The 25,105-nt window shown below is 36.3% G+C and overlaps 1 protein-coding gene across 25 annotated transcripts in view; it reads right to left on the bottom strand.

Annotated features, from left to right (window-relative positions):
• The window catches only part of MYT1L (myelin transcription factor 1 like), a 311,497-nt gene that overhangs the window by 119,870 nt on the left and 166,522 nt on the right, over positions 1–25,105 (bottom strand). For all 25 annotated transcript variants that reach the window (XM_072926030.1, XM_072926034.1, XM_030270108.4 and 22 more), the window contains 3 exons: positions 10,616–10,670; positions 10,400–10,433; positions 10,039–10,101 (listed from right to left, as the gene is read on the bottom strand). In XM_072926030.1, coding sequence (XP_072782131.1) covers positions 10,039–10,101; positions 10,400–10,433; positions 10,616–10,670 — 152 coding nt within the window. The remainder of the gene's footprint in view (positions 1–10,038; positions 10,102–10,399; positions 10,434–10,615; positions 10,671–25,105) is intronic.

The raw sequence follows: 25,105 nt of genomic DNA, 5'->3' as shown, positions 1-25,105 counted from the left end.
CATAATAGTCTAGGTTTAGAGTACACACTTCTCTAATACTTCTGCTAAACAAAACACTGACATGTTCTTTCCTATCAGTGAAGGATTCATACAATTTTTCTCTAAAATGACTGTTTCCTTTATGAAGTGCTAATGCTGGAACTGTAAATGGAGTCTTTCTGTCTCCAATTGACTGCTCAAAGTTACAAAACTATATCCTTCCCTCTCCCTTTGAATACAGATGAAGAAAAAAGAATGCAAGCATCCTGACGTCTTAACTTTTTTATAGTATAGAATACAAGTTCCCAGAAGATGGGAGAAAACACCTCCAACCAAATCCGGATGGAGTCCTAAACCTATTGACAAAGAAGAAAACAGTGGAAGAGAGGCATTTTTGTACAGATCACAAACTGGGGGGCTTTTAAAAGCACTTGATATACTGAAATAAGCAGAGAAGAGATTACAGATAAACTATCTATGCTATGTACTTAGCATGGCATCAAGAAGCCCAAATAAATGTTTTAAAAGGTCTGATGAGGATCTGCTGAGGGAACTAGGGTTGTAGAGGACAGAGAGAAGGAGGCTGAAGGAAGACCTTATTGGGAGACCTCTAAAACTATCTAAAAGCAGATTATAGGCAGGTGGGGGTTAGTCTCTTCTAATTAACAAGTGATAAGATGAGAGGCAACAGCTTTAAATCATACCAGAGAAGGATAAGGTTGAGTACTGGGAAAAAAATTCTTCAGTGAAAGGGTTGCCAAGCATTGGAACAGGATGCCCAGGGAATTGTTTGAGTCATTATCCCTACGGGTATTTAAAAGATGTGTAGATGTGGCACTTGGGAACATGGTTTAGTGATGGACTGGGCATTGCTGAGTTAATGGTTGTACTCTATGATCTCAGAGGTCTTTTTCCAACCTTAACAATTCTATGGCTCTTGATTTGGGCAAGCCTAATGTTTAATGTACAGTTCTACTGTGACTTCAGAGTTGGACACAAAACAAGAGAGCACTGATGAGAGTCCACCCTTTGGACTTCAGGCAGAAGCTGAATGCATGCCAGCTTTTAGCTCTAGCCTTTTTTCTGAACACCCATCCATGAAGTACAGGTAAGATTTTCTCCTGGAGACATTAAGAGGGTGAAAAACAGCAGCAGGTGTATATCTTTGGTGAATTTCTTCCACAAGAATCAGCTGAATAGAAAGCATTCATCCACTACTTGTGCACCCAATTCAACGGCCTGCTCAGTACTTTAAATAAAAAATGTGATGGTAGAGAAATCTGCTCCAGTCCCAGGGACCTGAAGGCAAAAAACCTTTTTTTGAAATGACTGTTTTTGTTATTTAAAGCAAATCATATCCTGTCCTATCTTGGTATATTTTATAGTATTTTCAATTTCATCATAATTCCTGGATTTGAGACACAGTCCTAATTTCAATCACAGGAATATTTTCTCTTAGGCATTAAACACCTTCTACACTCTTCCATGGATACTCACAGCATGACACTACTAGTTCTTGCAAATAATGAAAGGACATTAGATTCTTGAATCCCTCTACATGTAACCAGTAAGCTTTAGGATTTTCTTGGGTGATTCAGGTGAATAGCCAGAAAACCAACTTTGTAGGTCCAGTTACCTGGTTGAAGTTGTCACCATTATACAGGTTGTAGAGTGCTGAGGATGTCTTCAGGAGCTATCTATCCTCTGGGCACTTTTAATTCTGTGAATGCATTTATTTAGATTTATTATTGCATCAAAGACACTCAGGACTATGTCTCCTTTCTCTGTCCTGAGCTGACACCACTAGAAGCAGTACTTCATTTCAACCACTAATAAGAAGTGATGTCTTTGAAAAGGCTGTCTCAACTTATTGAAAAACCTCAGCAGAAGTCTTTAAAGACACATCATGGTGTATTTTTAGGCCTCCTTCATATTAAAGTTGGTTTCTTATGTTCTTCATATTCTTTTTCTAGCTCAGGTAATACCTGAGGTGCTCGATCGGATATGAATATTTGAAAGAAAAGCGAGCTATAATTTTATCTATTTATTACATATATGATTTCTCCTGCCTCCTTTTTGATGATTCTAGAAGAGTTCAGATCATTTTCACTGAGATGGAGAAAAAAGAGCAGGGCAACACTGTTCTGATAGAACCTTCTCAAAGGCATGTTGTGTTTGTGTGGACACTGGAGCAAGGAATAAGATGGGTTTCCCTGTCCATGCAGCTGCCAGTATTCACCAGTAAATTTTCCTGTCTCTAAAGCTCTAACGTAGGATGCACCAATGCACAGGCATTTCAACACACAGTAGCTGTGGCTGCTGCTCAGAACTGCTGGAAGGAGTATGTAGGCAAATCCAAACAGATAGTACCCTAAAGTCAGTGCACTGCCTTGCTTATGGCTTTTCTGGTTTTGTCTTAAGGTTAAAAACTGTCACTGCATTTTCACTGAAATACATATTAATAAAAATATTTTCTTAAATACCTCCAGCTTTTCAAACCTCAGACTCAATATTTTTACAGAAACACTGTAGAAATAATTGACAAATCATGACATTGGGAAACTACACTAGAGACTAAATATAAAATTGTCCTATCATGACAAATCATTTAATTTTGCTCTAGGATCCAGAAGAATGTTTTTATCAAAAAAAGCATTGAATTGTAAAGTTAGACTTTCTCTGACATCAATGACCATTCAACAAATCTTTATTTAAATATCAGATAAACATCAGTCTTTTTACTACATTTGTAATAATCTCCCATTCTGTCTTTATACCTCATGATGCCTAAAATTTGCTTGCTGTTTACAAATGGGGAAACAGAGGCATAGTGAAATGAAATGTCTTGTCTACCATGTGTGACTCAACTCTGTAGATACTCTTTTCCACAATGAAAAGCACAAGCTATTCAACCTCAAACGATTTATTTCTCTCCTAAGAGAACACAATGTACTCAGCAAACCTACCAGGCCAACCAAATAAATTTCCCATAGGCAAAGGGAAAATGTGTATAGCTACTTCCACGATCTTGCTGGGAAAATTATATCCCCAGTACTACTGAATGTTTTGTTCTTTTGTTTTGTTTTTTAATTTTCTTCCCAATACTTTCTGCAAGGTCTTCATTCATTTTGTGGCTGACAGGGACATCTCCAGACAGATTATGACCACAGAAAACCCCATGGCTGCAAGTGGACTGCTGTATGAGAAATATGCTCAGCACCTTCCATTTGAAAGAAAAGGAGCGTATCATTTCAGCAACACACAAGCCAGGGCACCCACTGCAGAAAGCACATCCTAAATCTGCTTTCTGCTGCTCCTGCTGCACAGTTAGGTCAACACTCTCCATGCTCCTGGTGCTGATTTACTTTCTTTCCCCTGTTTTTATATGGCTACTACCCCTAGTACTTGCAGGCCCTGCAACTTGTAACCACTGCAATAGTTACTCCCAGTCCAGATGGTGTTAGGAGTAATTGAGCTGTGGTCCTTTGTGTAGTCACCTCTACACAATAGCCACTGGCATGCAGAGCCTCACAACAATTGCTCCTTGCAATTGATAGTTGCTCAATGGTTTAGACCCAGCTTTGTACCTTTCTAATCATTAATCAACAATCAGACAAAGGATTTATTGCTGAATCCAGACAGCAGCCAATACAGACCTCTAATACATTATGGATTCTCTGTCAGCACAATTATTTATTGTTTGCAGTGTTCTGTTTGAAAATCCCTATGCTCTTGCACTTATTTATTTATTTACTTGCTTACTTACGTCTCTTTAGATGGATTTAACAAAGCAATGAAGCTTCATTATTAACATTTTTTACAAACCCTGAACGGTGAATTACTTCATATAAAATGTATTTATAATATTATTCTTGGTATTTGCCACAACTTCCCAACGTCTTTAGCAAATATGCTGTTAAAGAAAATAGAAGTAAATTTCATAGACAGTGTCACAGTATTTCCTCAGGTAAATATCCAGTGAATCATTTCATCATTAAAAACACCATAATAAAGATTGTCTATCAGCTGAGAGATAAAGGAATACACATTTCTCTATACCTCCAGCATCCTGTGAGATTTTTCACAGTATCATGAAAGCAAGCAACAAGAAAGGACCTCACTGTTCTGTGGTCAGGCTTTAGCACAAAAGCATCAGTGGATCTCTGGTTCTGCACAGGTGTAACCATGCTCTGCTATCAAATTAATCTTAAAATATGTATTTCTAACTTCTGATTCATAATATCTTTGACAAATAGTAAAAAGGACAGACATGCCATAAAGTTTATGGATAGGGTGATGGCATGCACAATGATGTCTCATAAAGAACAGAGGGGGAAAAAGTTATTTATTCTTGTGATTCAAGAACTAAAATACAGATAGACTGGCTGCGTGCACAGAATTTTTCATAAATATCCCACAGTGCACCCTGTTGTACAGCAGCCATACATTAATTAGAGCATTCAGCAGACACTGCAATGTGTTACACTCACCCAAGTGAATCTTCATTTTTCACATGCAGGGCCTTACTAATTAAAATCAGCTTTGCAATTAAACGTGGAAAATTGTGTTAAACTTTGAAGCATAGTTTAGAGTATTTATTTTTAGGGTATTTTATTTTGATACAAATGAATTCTCCATCAAAGTGAGACCAGTAAAAGGAAGGTATGAGGATTTCTCTTTTTTGTATTATAGATGCTCCTCTCGGTTGCAAGTTGCAATGCTCCACTATCTCCCTGCCAGTACCTGGCCCTGTTCCAATGCTTTTAGTGAGTGCTATCTGTCAAGGCATGAATAATACAGCCCCTAGGCTGTCGGCAGAATCCAAATGAGGCATACATCAGGAAGCAAGCACTCGACTTTAGCTCCAGAACATGCTCCTGTGAAGACAGGCAATTATTCACCCACGGCTGCAGCCATGGCAATCAAACTGGTGGGTGAAAAGGTATACGAAATGAAAAAATTTGAATAAGAAATATGGCACAACAAGGCACAGAAATTCAGTAATTTTCTAATAACAGAGAGATATTTGAGTGTTTTAATTTCAAAGTTTCGGAGCCTGAATTATTTCACTCACTCTGTTAGAAAATGTAGACTAAAATACAATATATAATGTCAAGGCAATACAGCAGTACTTGTTTGGTTTTTTCCTAATTAAAACAGCAATGCTAAACTCTAAGGTATTTATAAATTCAAATTTTTATGTGAAGTGACAAATCTCATGCCTAAAAATTAAAAGATAGTCAAAATAATTCTATCTGTATAATGTACTAAACCAGAGACAGGCTAGTAAAGCAATAAAGAACTAGCAGTATCATGAAATTTGGTGGAAAATTAAAATGCAATGTATTCCATAAAGTTAGGGACAATTCATACATTACAGTAATGCACATCATTTTATGATCTCTCTTTGGTTTTGAGACTAGCCTTTTTTTTTTTTTTTTGCAAGACATTGTATTAGTAATTAATGAAATCCTTTACAAATAAAATATGACCTGAAGAAAAGACATGAAAAATTCCCTGGCAGATGTAATGTTTATTTCATCTGCCAGGGAATTATATTGTATGCTGAATTCTTATTTTCAGCAGTCAAATAGAAATTAATGCTATAGTAAAAGCTAGATCAGTATTTCCATTTTAAATATTAAGGATTTATCATTTGGTCTTAACATTCTTCACTGAAATTTTATGCAATTTTTTTCAGACCACGATTGGTTTGCTTTAACTTCTATACCATGGCTGTATCTGTTTTCAAATATACACTGTTGTATGCTCTAAAAGAATCCAAATGAATATACACAGTGAAATGCTACCTCCTTAAGATTTTCTTTTTAGGTCTCTTATTTGTTAGAATATTATGTTAGACTATATGTTATATGTAGAATATTATTTTTTAGATTATTATGTTAGAAATGTGGCAGTTGGCAAGTGATTAATCCAGAACAGAATCTAATTGCTTTTGTTACTTGAGGAAAAAAAAAAAAAAAGAAAGTGTTTTGTTAAGAAGCTTTTAAATGAGCTTTTAAAATCAGTAATTTTTAATGGAATCTTGTTAGGATTTTTATGATGTGTCTACATACCTACTTACATGGCAAATCATTGGCACCTATTTGGTATATATGACATTGTTTTATAAAGATTCTAAATGGAGAGCAACAAAGTAAAGTGCAATATTTCTGAAACCACTGTTCACATCTACTCAGTCAATAACACAGGCCAGTTTGCACTGTTACTCCAGAGTAACAATGGGATTTGCACCTGCAGAACAGACCAGAAACTGGACCACCTCTTACATTTGTATTTGTATACATAGAATGTGATTCCTGTTGCTCTGAAGTTCATTAATGAAACTGGCAAAGCTTCTTCTAATTGCAGTGAAAGAACACTTGAATCTACGCTTTTCTTCAGATGCTTAGTCAAAAGGCATCCTGAAAACACAGTTGTGGGAACACCTTCCTGGTCTGGTTAGTCACTGCTATACATATATATGGATTATTCACAGCTGAAAATATGCAAGGATCTGGACCAAGCTTATTGCTCAAAGCTAATTCACAGTACTGAAGGTATAAAAGCAGTGTTCATTCTTATGCTGCTACGCACAGTGGGCCTGAACAGCTACCAAGGGACTAAAACAACCTGCATCAGAGGCATGGCCCAGGGAGGTGCTCTGGTTTTCACTCCTAAGATTTGAATCCTTCTCTTGTCTCCCCCACTATCTGAACATGTTTATAGTTTTTATTATTATTATTATTATTATTATTTCTATCTTGCATTCAGATCTTTCACAACTTTTGTTTTCTTTCAGTTTTTCAGTTCAGTTGGCCTCAGGTGCATTGAAACATAGACAACAGGTACTGAAGTTCTATCTGTGCAAACTCTAACCTTGAGGCATTGGCTCATGCTGTGTGTCATGGACAGCACTAGAGGGTCCATGTTAGCTTCAGGTTTGCAGGTATTACTAAAACACACACCAAAAAGAGAGTCTGCTCTAGTTAAGGCAGGCACACCACCCAACTTTGCGCACTTCTTGTTAGTGCCTGCATGGGTTATTAATCCTTCTGACCTTTCCATGCAGTCACTGGACAGAGGTGCTTTCACCACATTAATTTTAGAGATCCCAGCATTCTGCCCTAAATTGTCCTTTAGAGAAACTTGTCCATCTAATCTATTAGCATGTCCAGCCAACAAGCTGACATCAGGCACTGAATTTAAGACCCAGGAGGAAGCTACCAACCAAGTCATACAAGGTTTTATTTCCCTTCCAACTAAGACTTGACACAAAGAAAAACATCAAGGAGATGGAAATGATACAACAAGCTCTTACCACTGTTACCCTACCTAGTTCCAGTCTTCTGTTTTCATACACCTCAAAGGAAACATCACTAGCATGGAAAGTCTGCTTATTCTCTTAGTACCTTGAAGCTCTTTCATAATTAATACAACCAAGGCAAAAAACATAAAACTCTCCTTTAACTTATATCTAATATTTTATCAGCTCAACAACATTTCATCCCCTGAATCTATCTGAAAATGTGAAAGGATCTGTTTATTTCAGTTCAAGAATAAGGTACTACCTGAGTATGAGTTTTCACTGTCACAAAGATAAAATTACAATAATCACTTAAAAAAACCCCAAACAAACAACTCCCACCCCCCCCCAAAAAAAAAAAAAAATTCCTCCCAGAAAATCAGCTGGAATTCCAGAGATTTCAAGACAATTTAGAATAAAAAGAATTTTGGAGAGCTCTGACTACATCTAGTGGAAGCAAATGCATTTCATTCCTAATAATGAGCTGGTATGATATTGTGAATGAAAAGGTCTTAAAATCATTAAAATGCTCTGTAGGTCTAAACAGAATTTAGTTAGGGATCAGCTGAGATATGCAATTCCCAGAACACATCAAATTTTTAAGACAGTCTGATTTCCTTGGAAGAAATGTTTGAGGGTCTTTCCCACCTATACAGAAAAATAGAAAAAGAGGAAAATTCCTTCGAATTCTTTCAAAAAGGTAAATTTAGTAGGTGTGGGTTGTGAATAAATGTGCTTCTCCTCTAGAAAACAGAAATTTTAGAAAAATGTACATTGTAAACCTCAACAAAGAACTCAGTGTTTTTAGATTAAATAGGACATATATTGGTTAAATATATTTTGATTAGTGGATTGGCAATCATGGTGACAAGAAAACATAAAAGCCCAACAAATTCTTTTGTAAAAAAAAAAAAAAAAGGAATTTTTGATGTATTTCCAATTTTTATTCTTATCGCATCTGCCCAAAATTTCATTTAATTAACAGCTCTGAGATTCAGTCTGTTCGTGTACTGACATACCAGAATCATGTCAAGAAAGCAAAATATGGAATTAACATCTCAAAACTGCATGTAATCTTTCCAAACCTCATATTTATCTCTTTCCCCAAAAGGGTGATCTTACACAAACACAGACACTAACTCTAACACAAAGTTAGATCAGTTCAGAAGTCAGAATTTTTCAATCTAAAGAGTTTCTTTCTGTATGTTTTTGATATCTGCATAGAAATTCCATGAAGTATAAAGAAATGTATGTACCTAAAGTCTTGTAGCTAGAAAGGCCATTATATCATATCACTTAACTGTTGACAGGTCATGAAATTTCTGAGGGAAATGAAGGATTTAGTGCATTCTTTAATTACTTGTGAGGTTTGTATTTCCTTAAAGAAAACAGACAAAAGAAACCATGGTTTGGAAATGAGAAGTCACAAATGAATTTAAATATAACTATTTTGGATACTTTTCCTAAGTCAGTGTTCCAATCTAACCAAAGTCTTCAAATAGCAACAAAAATTTTAATGCTCTTATGAGTGAAGAAAAGACTAAGAAAATAAATGTTAATAATTATTTTATGGTTTATACAGTTTAAATGTAATTCAAAGTAATTCTAATATCACTGTTCTTGGTCTAATTTTGAAAGTGTTTTCTGGGCTTGTCCCTAAGCTTCATTCACTGATAAGAAAAAAAAAAAAAGAACATGGGGGGGCTGAGTGGCCCTGTTCAGTATCTTTTCCTATTTCAAATAAATTTCTGAATCCCAAATATGTCATTTCAATTTAATTCCTAGACCCCATATGCCCATTTCATGCAGTAATCAGATTTGGTGTGAAATATGTATTCTTATAAACACAAGTGCTTTATAAGCTGAAAAGACAAGAATGGAAAAAAAACCCCTCTATTTAGAGTTTCAGGATAATTTAACACTGGTTTGAACACTTCCTCAATTCAGAAAAGAGATGGCCTAAACATCAGCCATTTTATCTCCTACAACAGGCTGCTGTATAAAATATTTCAAATGAAATGCACAGCAATGAGAGAAAAATACATGAATCCTAGAGCTGTCAAATTTTAAAAATATTGCACAAAAAATTTATGGACAAATTATTCAGGATCGGAATGGTGTTTAGACAGATGTACAACACTATTGAACATTGACCTTGCAGACACCGAAATGTAAAGATTGACGTATAAATTAATTTGAAGCACATGCACTGTATGTAACATATGCTACCTTGTATACTATTAACCATAAACAGCTGGAAGTATTTTTTAAAGGAGATGACTCCATATTTCATAGTCTAGAAACTGAAGTAAAGGTGTTTATATACAGTATCATATTTGAACCCTGAAGTCTGATTATTTTTGATTTGCCTTAAGCTTTGACCTTTGAGCCCAACATGATCATTGAACTTAAAATACTCAGAAACTCTTTTTCATTCAGCTATGAAACACATTAAATAACATGAACACGAGGAACACGAGCACCAACAGGTAAGTGGGGCCAAATCTTAATTTGCAACATATAAGAGAACTGTATGCAAAAATTGAGAGAAGACTAACAATGAGAGCAAGTCTCCTCAGCAAAAATGTGAGTTAAATTTTACAGCATTCAGAAAGAAAAAATAACCCTGATTCTAAGTGGCTTCTAGAATATGTAACTGCTAATTTTTATCATTGTTTGGTTTATCAAGGTCATGCCAGATAACTTGTTTACCAAATCTCTTCACTAAATTATGAAAAATATACAGCTATTACCTTCTGTGTCTTGCATATTTGCCACTAACATGACCACTGCCATCGCAGCCAGGCGTGGGACAGCTGCAAAAGAGAGAATTAATTATATAGGTGTTGGTGTGCTGCAGAAAGATTATACTAAAAGCAGGCAGTAAGTATTACAGAGATGGAGGGCAACCAAGACAGAAAGAGAAATCAAATAACTGAAGGGAAAAAAAAAAGAGGGGATGCTTTTTATTAGCAAGTCTCAAAGGAATTAATTTCATCAGTGCAGCAGGGCATGAGCAAACCACCAATGAACTTGAAAGTGCATTATACCCATTAAAAGGCATGAATTTTCTAAATTGCTAATGGGGATACATTTTACACTCAGAGCACTAACCTGAACAGCTCTTGTATGGCTGGTTCCACGGGAACTGCAGAGAGATGGAAAACATATAAAAATTTATCATCTATTACAAGTACCCCTCTTCTACAGAAAATTACCAGAAAGGTTGTGTAAAAGCAAGGGTCAGAATGAATTGTGCAAAGAGATTCTGGAGGATGAAGGTCACCCTGAGCAGGGGCCTTGAGTGATTTACTGAAGCAAGAGACATACCTCGAACACCTTTGGAGCGTGTGCGATGGCGCTTCTCGTCTGCATCCACCTCCATCTGGGAATAGATTAGCAGGCAGTCAATGTTCTTATCCTGCATGCACAGACTATCAATGCACAGACTGATACAGTCTCTCACACAATTTATTGACACTATTTTAATTCCATTTTATCCTGTAAGGGAAAGTTCTCCTTACAGGGGATTTTTAGGATCTTTGTGTTCATGTAAAAACAGAAAATGCAGTAATTTCTGCTTTAAACAGTCAGTTTCTGTGCCCTGCTATCATAGCAAATTGTGTGCAACTAAGTGCTGTTTCCTCTTTTCAAGGGGATATTTCTGACATAAACCCTTCATTACTCCCATATATTCCAAAACAAGGATTCAATAGATTTCTATATAATTTAAAACTAAAGTCAAAGGGTCACACATCACAGGTTGTTTTCTAACCAAACCCTTTACAGTGGGAAAGAGAGGAAGGAATAATGACTGAAAAGGAGATGAAGATTCACAATTAGACCTTCAAATATTTCATGTTATTTAATATGGCATTACAATCTTTGCCAGCATGTTTCATTGTTTGGTTGTGTTTCTCAAGTTTCAGGAATGGGTCACTTGCTACATGACTAGATCTTTATCTTCATTTTGCAAACATAAATAGCTTGCCAATCCAGTATAGCTTTCTGTGCAGTAATAAATACATAGAAATCTTACATGTTTACCAGACAGGGGCAAGGCTGCAGATTAGATCTTTGAAAGTATCACCATAACTGACCTACAGTAATTAACGTAGAGCCACATAATTTTTTCTGATTTTACATACACAATTGTCACCAGATTTTAAAAGGTAAACTAAATAGGCTAGCTAGAGTTCAGGATTTTGTTCAACAGAAGCAAATCACACTGAACTATGTTGAGAGACTGAGTCAGGGAAAATATATGCAGTATCTGTATCACCAGCTCCTTTGGCTGTAGAAGAACAAGATGGCAAGATGGATCTACAGTGGTTCATACATAGTGATGATACTGTAAAGGTCAGGAAGCACAGAAATAGACCATGGAGCTCTAGTTCCCCCAGGGGAAAAAAAATCAATCACCTCCTTTATAGCAATATCCTTGGATTGATACCTGGTAAGAATGTCATATATTTCATGCAAAAACATGGAGAAGGCTACAAGTGACTTGCAGCTAACCCTTTAATCACCTAACTTTCTTTGGTCAGTACCTTAACACATACAATCGGGGAAGCAACTAGAAAAGAAGAAATCAAGGAGCATTTTCAAAGAGCTCCCTCAACATGCAACAGCAGGAGAAGAGAATCACCTCAACAAAATTTGTAGGTGACAGGGATTTGGTAAAAAGAAAGTGTCAGTCCCACAAAATTCTGTGCTACTGATGTAGTTCTGTTCTCAGCAGTCATCATCTGATTCCTGGTAGAGTGCTAAATTCCACACTAAAGGGATAATTTAAAATAGACTGATATTATGAAAGCTAATGGAGCACCAGCCACTTTTAGGGGGCTTCAGGTCAGTTTTCTTCATAACTTTGAGTGGGTTTAATTTTAAAATTAAGATTTTAATTTTCATATTAATTTAGTATTTAGCTGAGTGCAGATAGATTTGGAGTATAAGCTTCCATCTTCATCAATCAATCATGCTATCTGAGATTCCACAAGGTATTCCATCAAACCCTCAACTGATAGTCCAGAAAAGTATGGAACAGCACAGACCAATCCTTTGTTGTATCTACAACCCTGTGCAGAAGTGTCAGTATCCTCTGGCACTAACTGCCTCTGCTTAGACAACTGAATTTACCCCTAGGTTAACACAGCCACTGGAGCTTGAGGACCAACTCCTCTGATCAGCTGCATGATGCTACTTCAGGCTGGATAAAATCAGCCTCTAGGCACCTCTGTCTCTACTGTCTAGCTCTCCATCAACTATTGCATGAAACATTGGCATGCCTGTAAATATATCCTACAGGCACCTAAACTGAATCTTAAACCTTAACCCACCCACAGTATCTATCCTACACCTTGAGTTTACATCCTACCCAGTTTCTTAGCTCCAACAACTTGAGAGGCATTTGAAGTTTTTAAAGCTGCCATATCAAAGCACATAACATCATCTCTGGAATATAAAAATTACTTACTAGATGATGCTACTCTTTTCCTTTTGCTAATAAGAAAACAGTGCGCTGTATTATTCTATAACTCTCAAATGTATAAGGACTTGACAGGAGACCAGAAGTGAAGTTACTTGATCTCTAGACTAGTATGTTTTTAAAATGTTTGGAAAACATTATCTAGCCTCATTTGTCAATACTGAAATACCTGCTGAAAGAACTATTATGATCTTAACCTGGAAATGCTGCCCCAGTTTTTATGATAGTCTGTAAATTTATAAGGGACAAACTACAAAACAGATTTATCTGTCTTTCTAAACCAAAGTAAACACTTCAAAAACACTGAGGGTAGTATAGTACACTTTTAACTATACTGACAATCACAGAAGAAATCACTAAGCTGGAAAAGCCCCTGTAAGATCCACACAGTCTATATCCAAAAGCAGGTCAAAGAAATAAAAACATTATAAAAGCTGCTGGCACACAATGCAATTTTAAATTTTGTTGTGTATCCTACCTAGTTTACTGCTTCTCCAGAAAAGCACAAATTGACTTTGCCATTGTCCGTGACCTAGATGCCCTCTCATATATGCCAATGTTAGTCTTGGATGTTCTAGGACACATCAAATGATGATAGGTGCCTTACATTTAGTCAATGGAATTTTGCTTTACCTTGATATTTATATGCTTGCTCACTGATCTTTGTCAGTCATGTCAAATCTTCAGCCTTCAATTCCTCCATTAATTACATGTTGGATGATGGCAGTAATCAACTTCCTGAAATTCTAGCAAGATTTGCACTGATTCTGCAAAAGTACAGTCATCTAGCAGCTTACCATTGCAGTCCTCAGTGGCACCCTTGGCACTCCCATGGCCAGGAACAGAATTCTGCTACCAAGACCATCAATCTCACACAAACGTGGACTTCCTTATCACTTTCACATGCAGAAAAAGGTAATGCGGATCTTCGTCTCACAAGGAGTTCACCTTTATAGTTCTACTTCATTTATGACCTCTAAATTACAGCTCTGCAGCTCAGCTGTTACTTAGCCTCTGTTCCAGAAAAAAACTTGTGGACATGGAGGACAGGCTGGCTAGAGTTAGTCTTAGCCTGACATCTAGTATTACATATTAAAGCAAAGAGAAAGGCATCAGGAGTAGGAAGAGAAGAAATTTTTAACCTTTCTTCAAAGAGAACCTCTAGAAACAGAAACATCTAAGCTGATTAATGTGGAGTACCTTTCCTACAAGAAAAAGCTGAAAGAATTGGGTTTGCTAAGCCTGGAGAGGAGAAGGCTTCAGGATGACCTAATTGTGGCCTTCCAGTACCTGAACAGGGCCAACAAGAAAAATGAAGAGGAATGTTTTACAAAGGGTATATAGTGACAAACTAAGGGAGAATGGTTTCAACCTCAGCATAGCTTTAGATTTGGTATCAGGAAGATATTCCATGAAGGTGGTGAGACACTGGGAGGAAGAGGCTGCCCAGAGAAGTTGTATATGCCCATTCCCATCAGTGTTTAAGGTCAGGTTGGATGGTGCTCTGAGCAACGGGGTCTAGTGGAACATTCCCTGCAAAATCATGGGGGTTGGAACTAGATCATCTTTAAGGTCCCCTTCAACCCAGTCCATTCTGTGATTCTACGATTGTCAATTCCCAGAAGAAAAAGATAAAAGAGGTCTAGGTAGAAATTAAATCTGTGAATCAGAATTTAAAAGAACTGAATTATTGGATATACCTTACTTAGGACAATGGGCAGGGAAGGGTAAATCTAGGAACTCTGTACCACCATTATATGCATTCTTGTCACTGAAGATTTAGAGAAACAAGACATGAATAGTTATAGTGCTCTCACAAATAAATAACAAGATGCTGTACTAAATACAAATTTTTTGAGTAAAACTAAAAAAAAGTCTGTATGGTCACCTGCATGCAGGCAATTAAGACTTGTTACATCCCACTATACAGAATCTTATACCAGTAACTACTGCACACACACATAAACACAGGGTGTTTTTAAATTGTCAGTATTTGAAAGCTGGAAATAATAATGAGACAAACTGAGAAGAAGAAAATCTTATAATACTACTACAATTAGGAGCAGGTGAAAGTATTTCATTAAATATTAAAAATAGAAAAGGTACATAGTAATAAGAGAAAAATTCTTTAATAAAAGAGCTTTGATGATTATTATTGTTTGAAAATGTAGTAACAGTAATCAACAAATTTTTTTTTAATGGGATATTTGCCACTATTTGTAATTTTAAAATCAAAGTCTCAGATAACATTTACCCCCCCCAAAATAAACATAGGCTAATTGGTCTTCAATACATTGCTGTTACTTAAGAATGAGGGAGAACTGAAAAAAAAAAATTCTGAAAAAAATTTACTTGTAACTTTTAAGATTAACCTTTACTAATTGTAATGGGGATGGTGTGGCTCACTAGATTAATATTTCTGATGCTGACCCTTATGACCCTTAGTAATGTCATACAAAAGCAATAAGGAATACAAGAAGATGACATAATTAGCAGCAGTCAACACTTCCTCATAGAAAATCTGTAATCAAAAATACTTGATACTGCTCTTTGAGGATACTCTAGAAGTTGTCAGTAAAGGTAACTATGTCAGGATATCATATCTTTAGACACCTTTGAAACATTTTGCTTTCTCTTACTGAGCATTCAGACAGGAAAATAAGTGCTTCATGAAATCAGCATATTTAGCAAAGTTAGCAAATATTTCTCCAGAAAAAAAAAAAGTATTAAACTATTTTTCAAGAAAAATTATTTTGTATAAAAGTTATTTTTATACAAAGCTAATTGCAAAAATGAAAAAAATATACACTTAACAAAATCCTTTCTAATATAATCCCACAGGCATACATTTACCCCTACAATATTCAGTATCTTCGCCAGTACTCTGGAAGATTATATGCTACTGAAATACGCAGATAATAGAGGAATTAACAGAATGATAAACTATGTTGGAGACAGGCCAACTACATACACTGGCCTGCATCATGTGGCAGATTTGATCCATCTGAAGAACATGGTTCCAGGCTCTGTATGTATGAACAACGCTTGTGGGCCATGCTGGACAGACAGAAGATCACAATCTGCCAGTCAGTGACAGAAAAGTGGATCTGGACAACCAGATGAGCACAACTAACTTCTGCGCCGCTGCAGCTGAACAGCAGGATGTGATCTGTAGCTGCACAACCTTTAAGGCTGCATTAATTTCCCAGAAAACCACTGAATTATTCAGATACAGGCACTAATTTCTAAGAACAGAGAGCAAGTTTTCAACAGGACCTTATCTATTGGCTTGCTGGATATCCTGTTGGAGTCTTCAAGTTTTTAAAGTATTGAAGGCTTTGACTCTCACTACAGAGCCTACCTGAGCTCCTAAAAGTTTTGTAACCAGCACCCTCTCCCTGTCCCTAGATACAGTCACATATCTACCATATGGACTCTCTCAGAGCTGCCAGCTGTAAATAATCAAGAGATTTGGCCTCCCTTCCAGGACAAATTGTGATTTTTGCTCCCTTGTGGGGAAGTAGTTCAGCATTTTCTTCCCTTGAGGGCAAGTACTCCTGAAAATTATTCTTCCAGTTAAAATTCTGAAAGTATCTGTATTTCTAGCTAGAGGCATGGTGACTGCAAGGTTCAGTCCCAAGTTACTAAATTTCCAAGTCGGACAACACTTTCTTAGTGAATTATTATAGTTTCTCTCTAGCCATGATGTAACAGAAGTCTAGAAAGCTACAAAAGAGCTAAGGGCCTTAGATCTAGACTTCCAAAATTCATCTTGCTTAATTTTTTTTTTTTTTACTTGTCTTTCTTCAAATCCAAAAACAGGATTCTCAGACACTCTCAAAAGATGTCCAGTGTTTACTGAGGCAAAGCATTCACTGTCTATACTGTAGAAAGTTCTGGGCTTCTCAGGATGAGACAGACATGGAGCTCCTGGAGAGTGTCCAGAGGAAGGCAACAAAAATGATTAAGGGACTGGAGCATCCCTCTTACACAGGGAGGCTGAGGGGGCTGGGCCGTTCAGCCTCCAGAAGAGATGACTGAGAGGGGACCTCATCAATGTCTGTCAGTGTCTGAAGGGAGGGTGTCAAAGGATGTTTCCAGTCACTTCTTGGTGGTGCCCAGCAATAGGACAAGTGGCAGTGGGCAGAAATTGATGCACAGGAAGTTCCACCTGAACATGAGGAAGAACTTCACTGTGCAGGTGAATGAGCACTGGAACAGATTGCCCAGAGAGGCAGTGGAGTGTCCCCCACCAAAAATATGCAAGAACCATCTGGACACAATCCTGTGCCATGTGCCCTAGGGTGACCCTGGTTAAGCAGGGAGGTTGGGCCACATTCCCCACTGTGGTCCCTTCCAACTTGACTCATTCTGTGATTCTGTGATTCTGTAGATAATCATCTGTGACCTCAAAAATATATGGAAATGACTGTTTAATTACTGCATAATTGTTATGGTCAATCAAGAATGTTGTTTAAATTGTTAGAAATCTTGCTTTTCCATAATCAGTACTATTACACATACTCATAATATTATAAAAGTAAAATGTTCAGAGAAGAATATTATGACTTCCTGAAAATTAAATGCGTTTATTACATTAAAAGATTGCAGTTTAAAATGTATCTCCATGTTACTCAGTAGAGGCAGATTTTCATCCTCTATGATGCAAGATGCAAATTTCTGCAGGTAAGATTTATTATTTTAACAGCCAAAGTTTTCTCAGTGTCTCTTTTTATAACTTAAGGAAAATGGTACTTCTTCTGTGTGAAAGTCAAATTCTTCTATTGTTCTCCCCAGACAATAATAGGCAAATCCAAATTGTAAGACAACTTCTTTTCAAGCATGTTTTTATATTCCAAAATAAATTAATTTTTAAATTATGACTCCTGGTAATCTGAATATGTTTTTATAAACTGGATATGTTTTGTGAGACATTGTTTAATCTGGTAAATGGGACATTTATCAATTATTTCAATGCGCCCCAAATATCTCTGTTGTAAAACACTATCTGTTTTAGCAGGTCTTCCTCTCCTCTAAGCAGACCAAATGTAAATCAATAACAATATCCATGCCTTACTGATCATAGTTTTTTTAATTAATTGCATTCTAGGATAAAATGTGTATACTTGTGGATGAAGGGAGAGTAGTTGATGGCATTAAGCTCAGTTTTAACAAGGCTTTTGACAGAGTGCTCTTTTGTCTCATTATGACTATATTGCATAGTCAGTATTGCATATGACAGTATTTGCATAGTCAGTTCTTTAAAATTAGTTCTTAATATTTCAACCATCTTGATTAAATATCGTCTATTACTATTATTAACAGAGTACAGTAAAATTCAAGATCTTGATTTTGATAGAAACCTGTCTGACTCTCCCAAATACATATAAGGTTGTTTCTTGTTTCTTATTTTAAGACATACAAGACAAAAGAGAGACACAAAACTGCAGGATAGAAAGTTACTCTAAGAAGCTACTGGAGTGTTTAAGGAAAAGTTAGGCAGAATGGAAAGCCAATTTCCTCTCCTTTCAGACTCTTTCCCCCACAAACGAGGTGCATTCAGATGGACATCTGAAATTTACTTCAAATATTTTAGAGCACCCTTTTCAGGAAAAGGCAAACTTTATAAAAGAATTACTGTATTTGAATATTCCCCTTAGGGAAATACCAGCATATAACCAAAGCAGAGTTCCAGGGGGAACGCTGCAAAGATAGAAGTTACAAGTTGAGGGCACATAATACAAAGTGACCAAATAGGCACGTGGGCAGATTAATGACTAGAATACAATTTAATCCTTTGCTCTCTTCCATTCATGATGAACACAAAGCTTTTGCTAATACCAAGGGGAGTCCTTCTTGAAGAACAATAGGAGAATATATCCTCAGGACTTTTTCTGAAACTTTCTGTAAGAGTTATTCTCCTGCTGTAATGCACAAAGGGAATCCAATCCCTCAATTTTCAGATGAACAGTGCAGGCTGCAGCCAAATATGTAAATACAGGCCAGAATAAACTGGTTAACCAGAATTCTGGTTAAACTTACAAGTTCCGCATATATCACCTTTTTTTCTGGGGGGGAAATGCATTTCAAGTTCAATGAAGTAACCTGACTGGAAGCAGAGAACCCTTCCAAGTACTTCTCACTGGCATCAGATTAGAGTGAAAAAGACCCAAAGTGCACACAGATCATTTGAGTATCTTTCTCTTATTATTTCTTTTTATCTTAGATATGAGTAATGAGAAAGTAGTATGGAAAAAAAAAGGGTACGGAGAAATAACAGTGGATCTTTAGTACTTCTTTCTTAGGGGCAGATATTGATTCATCAGTCTGGCTCCATATACTTGCGATATGCTCAGTGAATAGGCTTTGGGACATGAACCAGAATTTCCATTGGAAAAAAGACATCCAGAAAATATCCATAGAGCTGAGCAACTCAAATTGCACCATCCTTTAACCAGATGGTGGTCCTGTGCCAGGCCACTTGATCTGTGAATGGTCAGGGTGGTGAATGTCAGCATATGCTGACAGGACTTTCCAATACTGAAGTCTCAGGAGCTTTATGTCATGCTCATTCCCACCCCCCACGCCTATTTATAAGAATTTCTGACTGGGGACTCATGTATTTTTCATATGAGAAGAAAAAAGAACTGTCTTAAAGGTTTTCAAGTTCCTGTTACAACTCATATTTTGGTTATACAGATAGACTTAAACAAGAATTCACATTTCTTTGCATTAGATGCAGACACTGAAAGAAAGCAGTCTCTGATTCAAAGGCGTCCTAATAAGACATTAAATATAACAGAAGGAAAAATGGGCCTACATATTTCTCCAGCACAGTCAGCGAAGCACTCAGAAGCAGCACAGATTAAAGCTGAATGTTAAATTTATAGTAAGAATCAAACAAAAAATAGAGAGAAATAATTTGTTCTTAAAAGAACTTTAATTTCCTTTTCATGAATAGAAGAAGTATATTTCTATTAGAAGATGCTACTTTCAAGTGGGGGTGATATGCAACTTAAACCTTTAGTAACTTCATAAAATGAAATTCCTTCAAGATTATTTTCTGTATTGTTGGTGATTCTGAACAAAATTTGCATCAAATTCACTGAATTTGTTCTAGAAATTCTAGCATGGGGTTATATTAATAAAAATCAAGACATTACAGTATTTTTTATCCAAAAGTCTTTGTTGCATTTAGAATGATATAAAAGATGTGACTTCTTTCTCCTTTTGTCTGGATGGGTGTGTGATTGTGTGCATATGTTTGTGTTCACATGAGTTCTCTGAGTGTCCCTCTAGAATCTGTGTGAGCAGCTATGCAATCATGTATTTATGTATATGCACACACAGTGCTTTGTGTGCTTGCTATAAATGAATCTTCAGCCTTGCTCCTGGTGGAACTCAGGGACAGAGATCAGCAGCAGCCTTGCTTCTCTTCAAGTTGTTGAATCTAGCATGATTTGTTTTCCTCTAAAATCCTGCTCCCGAACACAGTGTGTTAAAAAATGACAGATATAAGGCATAAGAAAGGTTATTTTTCTAATTCTAAATTTGAAATGCGGCAATTTGTTATATTTTGTACGACAACAAAGACAGAAAAATAATTTAGCTTATGGCAGACCTAGATTTGTCATAGTAGAAGAAAATTGTAACACTGCTTTAAAAGAAAAAATTTAATAAAATATTTAATTTTTAGAAATCAGGAAGCCAATAAGACTTACTGAAATACAGAGAGTTAGATTTCACAGACATGGTGGTCATACATAACACAAAATGCTCTACACTTCCACTGCTAGGCTTAAAACCCACTAGGTTAGGGAAGGCAGGCCAGGCAGGTTAAGTCTCTATAAAAGTCTGCTTCAGCCCTTGGCCCACGTGTGTACCTTGCTCTCACACACACTGTTCATGTGCAAGTGCTGAGGCATAATGTGCTTCAAAAGACAGGTTTACATTTAACTCCTAGGATTTAACATCAAAGCCTAATTTCATGGAAGCCTATGTTCTGGAGAAGTACCAAAACTGAGAAACACCTTTACTTAATATACATCTTGAAAGTATATAAAATGGTCTTTTGAGCACAGCAACCTAATGAAGGTTTCCATATTTCTATTTGTCTAATATTTTTGCATCTATGTTTATTGAAGCACCAACTTTATTAGCTGAAAGTATCTACCAAGGAAGGGCTGTAAGAGTCTTTTCTGTAACTCTGATTCAATGTATTCACACTACACATCTTTGAATTTTCATTAAAATCCTTAGAGACTAAAGAACAAGTGAAATATGGGGCCTGCACAAATACTGAGGAGTATGCAGTGTACTATCACCATATGCAGAATGTCACCAGACGACAAAAAGCCAAAGTACATTCAGTGAAATTCAGGTCAAAGTGGTCATAACTCTTTAGAGTTTTAGCTTTATCTTTGAATGTCCTAATGACTGTAATCACGATCATGCTGTGTTTCAACCTCTTTGTTGCTTTGAATCACCCACATTTAGGTCAGGCCTAAAGGCCCTCTGATGGGGAACAACCTCCCAGAGCTGTGCCTGGCAAACTGCTTGGAAAAAAGCACACAGCTCTGCAGAGAGATAAAGTCACTGACTTGTTCCCACAGTTCAGCCAGAAGCAGAGTTGTAAGAGTTACAGCTCTTAAAAGCTGTAAACCAAAAGATCATTATGGAAAATAAGAAGGGAAAGGCTTCAGCTTTCATACTTTGTTTAGCAAATTTCACTTCCAAATCTGCCACAGGTTCACCCTGCCCTCCCTCAAGGAGGGGTTTCTGAAGTAAAAATACAATGTTGGCATGTGCATCTTGTTAATTTTTTTCAAACTGGATCAGTTTTCACCCGCCCAAACTTACCTACATTATCTAAGTCTGTAATGAACTGAGGAGACTGTTGGTTTATCTTTGACTTATTCACCCTTTAAATAAGGATTGTATAAAAATAAGTATTTTTCTGAATACAAGGAAAAAATAGAACAAGCAATTTAAACATATTTTAGTACTCATACTGAGAAGCATACACTGGTATTTTACTACATAAAATGCTCTCAACAAGCTTTTATATAAGCCAGTCACTACATTCCAAATTGATATTAGTGAGTATAAGTATGCCATAACATACACATATGCAATTTGTGTTCTTAAAAATCTACGATACCAGATTTTAAAATCTCATTTCTGGTACCCCAAACTCAAAAATATATCACAACTAATATACATGCTAAGGTTTGTGGATCTAGTATTGCTTCCAGTGTAGAAAACAGTAGTATTTTCACTTGCACTAAATCAGACTAACAATTATTGAAAACACCTATAACCATTTTTGAACAAAACGGACCAAAGCACCAAAGGAAATAAGTATAATTAAAAGGATGGAACTTGTGTTTAAGGTTTTGATTAAAGACAATTAAACATAAGCTAACTGTAGTGGATATGTACCATGCAAAAGACAAGTATTTCAGATACAGAAAAGGATATTTATTAATTATATCTTCTTTTTAATTACAAAAGAAAACTATGTAGGCCTTTGCAGTTTAGTAAACTAACAGTCTGCACACTGAAAACAAGATAGTTAAAAAAAAAACCTTAGTCTGTTGAAACTAGCTAATTGCTGTCACTATTAAGTGAAGAGATCAGCATCCTTTCTTCCCCATTCACTACTCCACAATAATTAAACCTCCTTTTTGGCTTTAGGTTTTGTCTAATCATAGCAATGGCGAGAATAATATTTCAGAACTCTGTGGTATCAGGAGTGTTTGTTGCTATTAGTGTACAGGCCAATATGCTTTTCAAAGGGTATGTCATAAATGGCTTATAGCTATTAGAAGACAGGCGAGCAAAATATCAATCATGGCCTTTCTAACATAATTAGTATAAATTACACAGGATCACAGATTATTGCAGTTTTTGCATAAAACAAGAGTACCTACTCCAGCTGTTCAATAACTTGAATAGTTGTAACACTAAAACTATACAACACAATACTCAAAACATAAAGAAGGGACTACAAGAATAATGAATATTAATTGGTAATTTTCTGCTTAAAACTTGTTTATAGAAATTTCTGAGATAAAAGCAAAAAAAGGTAAAAAAGGAAAGAAGAAACACATCCCAAGTGGACAGGATTTTCTAGCATAGTGTATTGTAAACCCCAGATATCTTCCTAGGACAGAGATGACAACATATGTAGTGATAACTATTGCACTGAGACCTAGTGGCCCATACAAGGCCTGATAAAGTGCTACATTAAAGTAGGCCTGTTATTACCAGCACAGTTAGCAATTTGGATGATTGCATGAGTTTTAGAATGCAATTAAGCTGGCATAAAGAGTGCCCCTTTAACTCCTGGAATGGACAGCCAGAAAGTGATTTTATTTTAATTTATTAATATCTATTTATTATATTTTTCAAATTTATTTCATTTCTTGTCACTCTGACATCAAAGCACCTGTAAACTCTATTATTATAAATATGGAAATTTTTTTAAGCAAATTGAAAAGCACATTTATTCTTATCAAGGCACAAAAGAGATTTCCTGCTTCAGATTCTTATGCTGTCAGTACTGGCTTCAAGATCTAGAAAGAACTTTTGATAAATAATTCAAAGTGGTCAAACAAGACCAAATTGGTAGAACAATCCATATTCTGCCCTCAGTTAAAATTTGCTTTCTGACTTAAGTTAATACACTTACTCAAATAACAGTGAGGAGGAATCTGATTAAGTCTGTTCATGTTTATATGCTATGAGGATAAAAGAATGAAAACTAAGACTTTCAAAATTACATCTCTGCATCCTTAATATCAATTTTGTGACATACTCTCCTATTATACCACCAGCCACACAGGCCCAACGGTGCAAAGATTTTATCTCCTTGATTCATGTTGTAAAGATGGGAAACTGCATCATTAGGTTCTGTTTTGACAACTAGGTGAAAGAACTGAAGTGAATTCTGCATAAAAAGAGGTCCCTTTCATCCTTGAGTAACAGAGATAAACCTAAGAAGATTTATGGAAGTAGGTATGTGCATTATTTTACATACACTCTGAAAGAGTTGATCTGATGCAGGACAAAGACAATGTTGTAAAGTGCAGGTGCTTCCCCACTTCTCAGGCTTCTTTTCTTCCCGAATTTCAGATTAACATGAAATTTAGGATCTGAGGCAGCATTTATGAGGAGACAATATACTTTTAATATAGTTATTATTCTGTCTGGGTGAGAGAATCTTTCTTGGCAAATGCAAAGAAAGCCATTTATGCAGGAAAAGCATTCTGGCTCCCAAAGACATTGAAATAGGATGTCCAAAGTTCTGCCTGTTCCTACCACCTATGGGAAAGGAACAGTGCCAGCAACGGGATGAGAATTTGTCCTTATAAAATTTGTAACAGCAAAAAAACTCAGTGCTTCTAATTATTGAGATTTTTATAAAGTTTTGAAAACTTTTTGCATAAACTAATGGCTGGCATGTCTACAAAAGACCTTCAGAATAAAAAAAAGATTAAAATTGTTTGAAGATTTATCAAAATAATTAGCACCACATATTATAAAGGTGCAAGATCATTCCTCTGAATTGCATATCCTAAAGAGTTGATACATGATGCAGGTATCACATGCCAGTATTATATAGACAGAGAACTAGAACTAAACTTGCATGGAAACTTAGATGTGGTAAATAGATGTACAAATGAAAGAGTTAAAATATCTGAAAATATGTCTCTACCCAATAAAATAAAAATATAGACCACATCAGTGTGCTAAGAGTCATGCATGCTTGCCCTGTATGTTAGACCACACTGGCCTATTATGAAATATAATATGAAGATCCTTGAGCTCATGTCATGTCCCACTGACATAAAAACTGAAACATATTTATCTGTTTATACTGTAAGTCTTCTGGGCAGGGCATATGTTTGTACAGCACTTGGGAAAATAAAGTTCTGGATTGTGATTGCAGTCCATATGCACTGCAACACTATAAGCAATACAACTAATATGCAAGTACACTCATGTTCTCAAAGCCCAGCAGGAATACTCAGCCTAACAACTCCCTAGCACCAATGAGTAAAGGTAGGGAATGCACACCCATTATGTACTTTACTTGAAAACATCCAACTGTTCTTATGCAAACAGAGAAGAAAGGCAAAAAAAAAAAAGCAAACTCTAGATTAGAGCTTGAGCATGTCCAGCTCTGGGGTCCCCAAAACAAGTACATGGATCAGTTGAAGGAATCCAGAGGAGGGCCATGAAGATGATCAGGGGACTGGAGACCCTCTCCTATGAAGAGGGGCTGAGAGAGCTGGGGCTGTTCAGCCTGGAGAAAAGGCAGCTCTAGG

This window comes from Taeniopygia guttata, chromosome 3 (assembly GCF_048771995.1).
Source record: "Taeniopygia guttata chromosome 3, bTaeGut7.mat, whole genome shotgun sequence".
Taxonomy (NCBI): domain Eukaryota; kingdom Metazoa; phylum Chordata; class Aves; order Passeriformes; family Estrildidae; genus Taeniopygia; species Taeniopygia guttata.
Note: the sequence above shows the minus strand (reverse complement) of the source record. Positions and strands in the feature narration are given on the sequence as shown.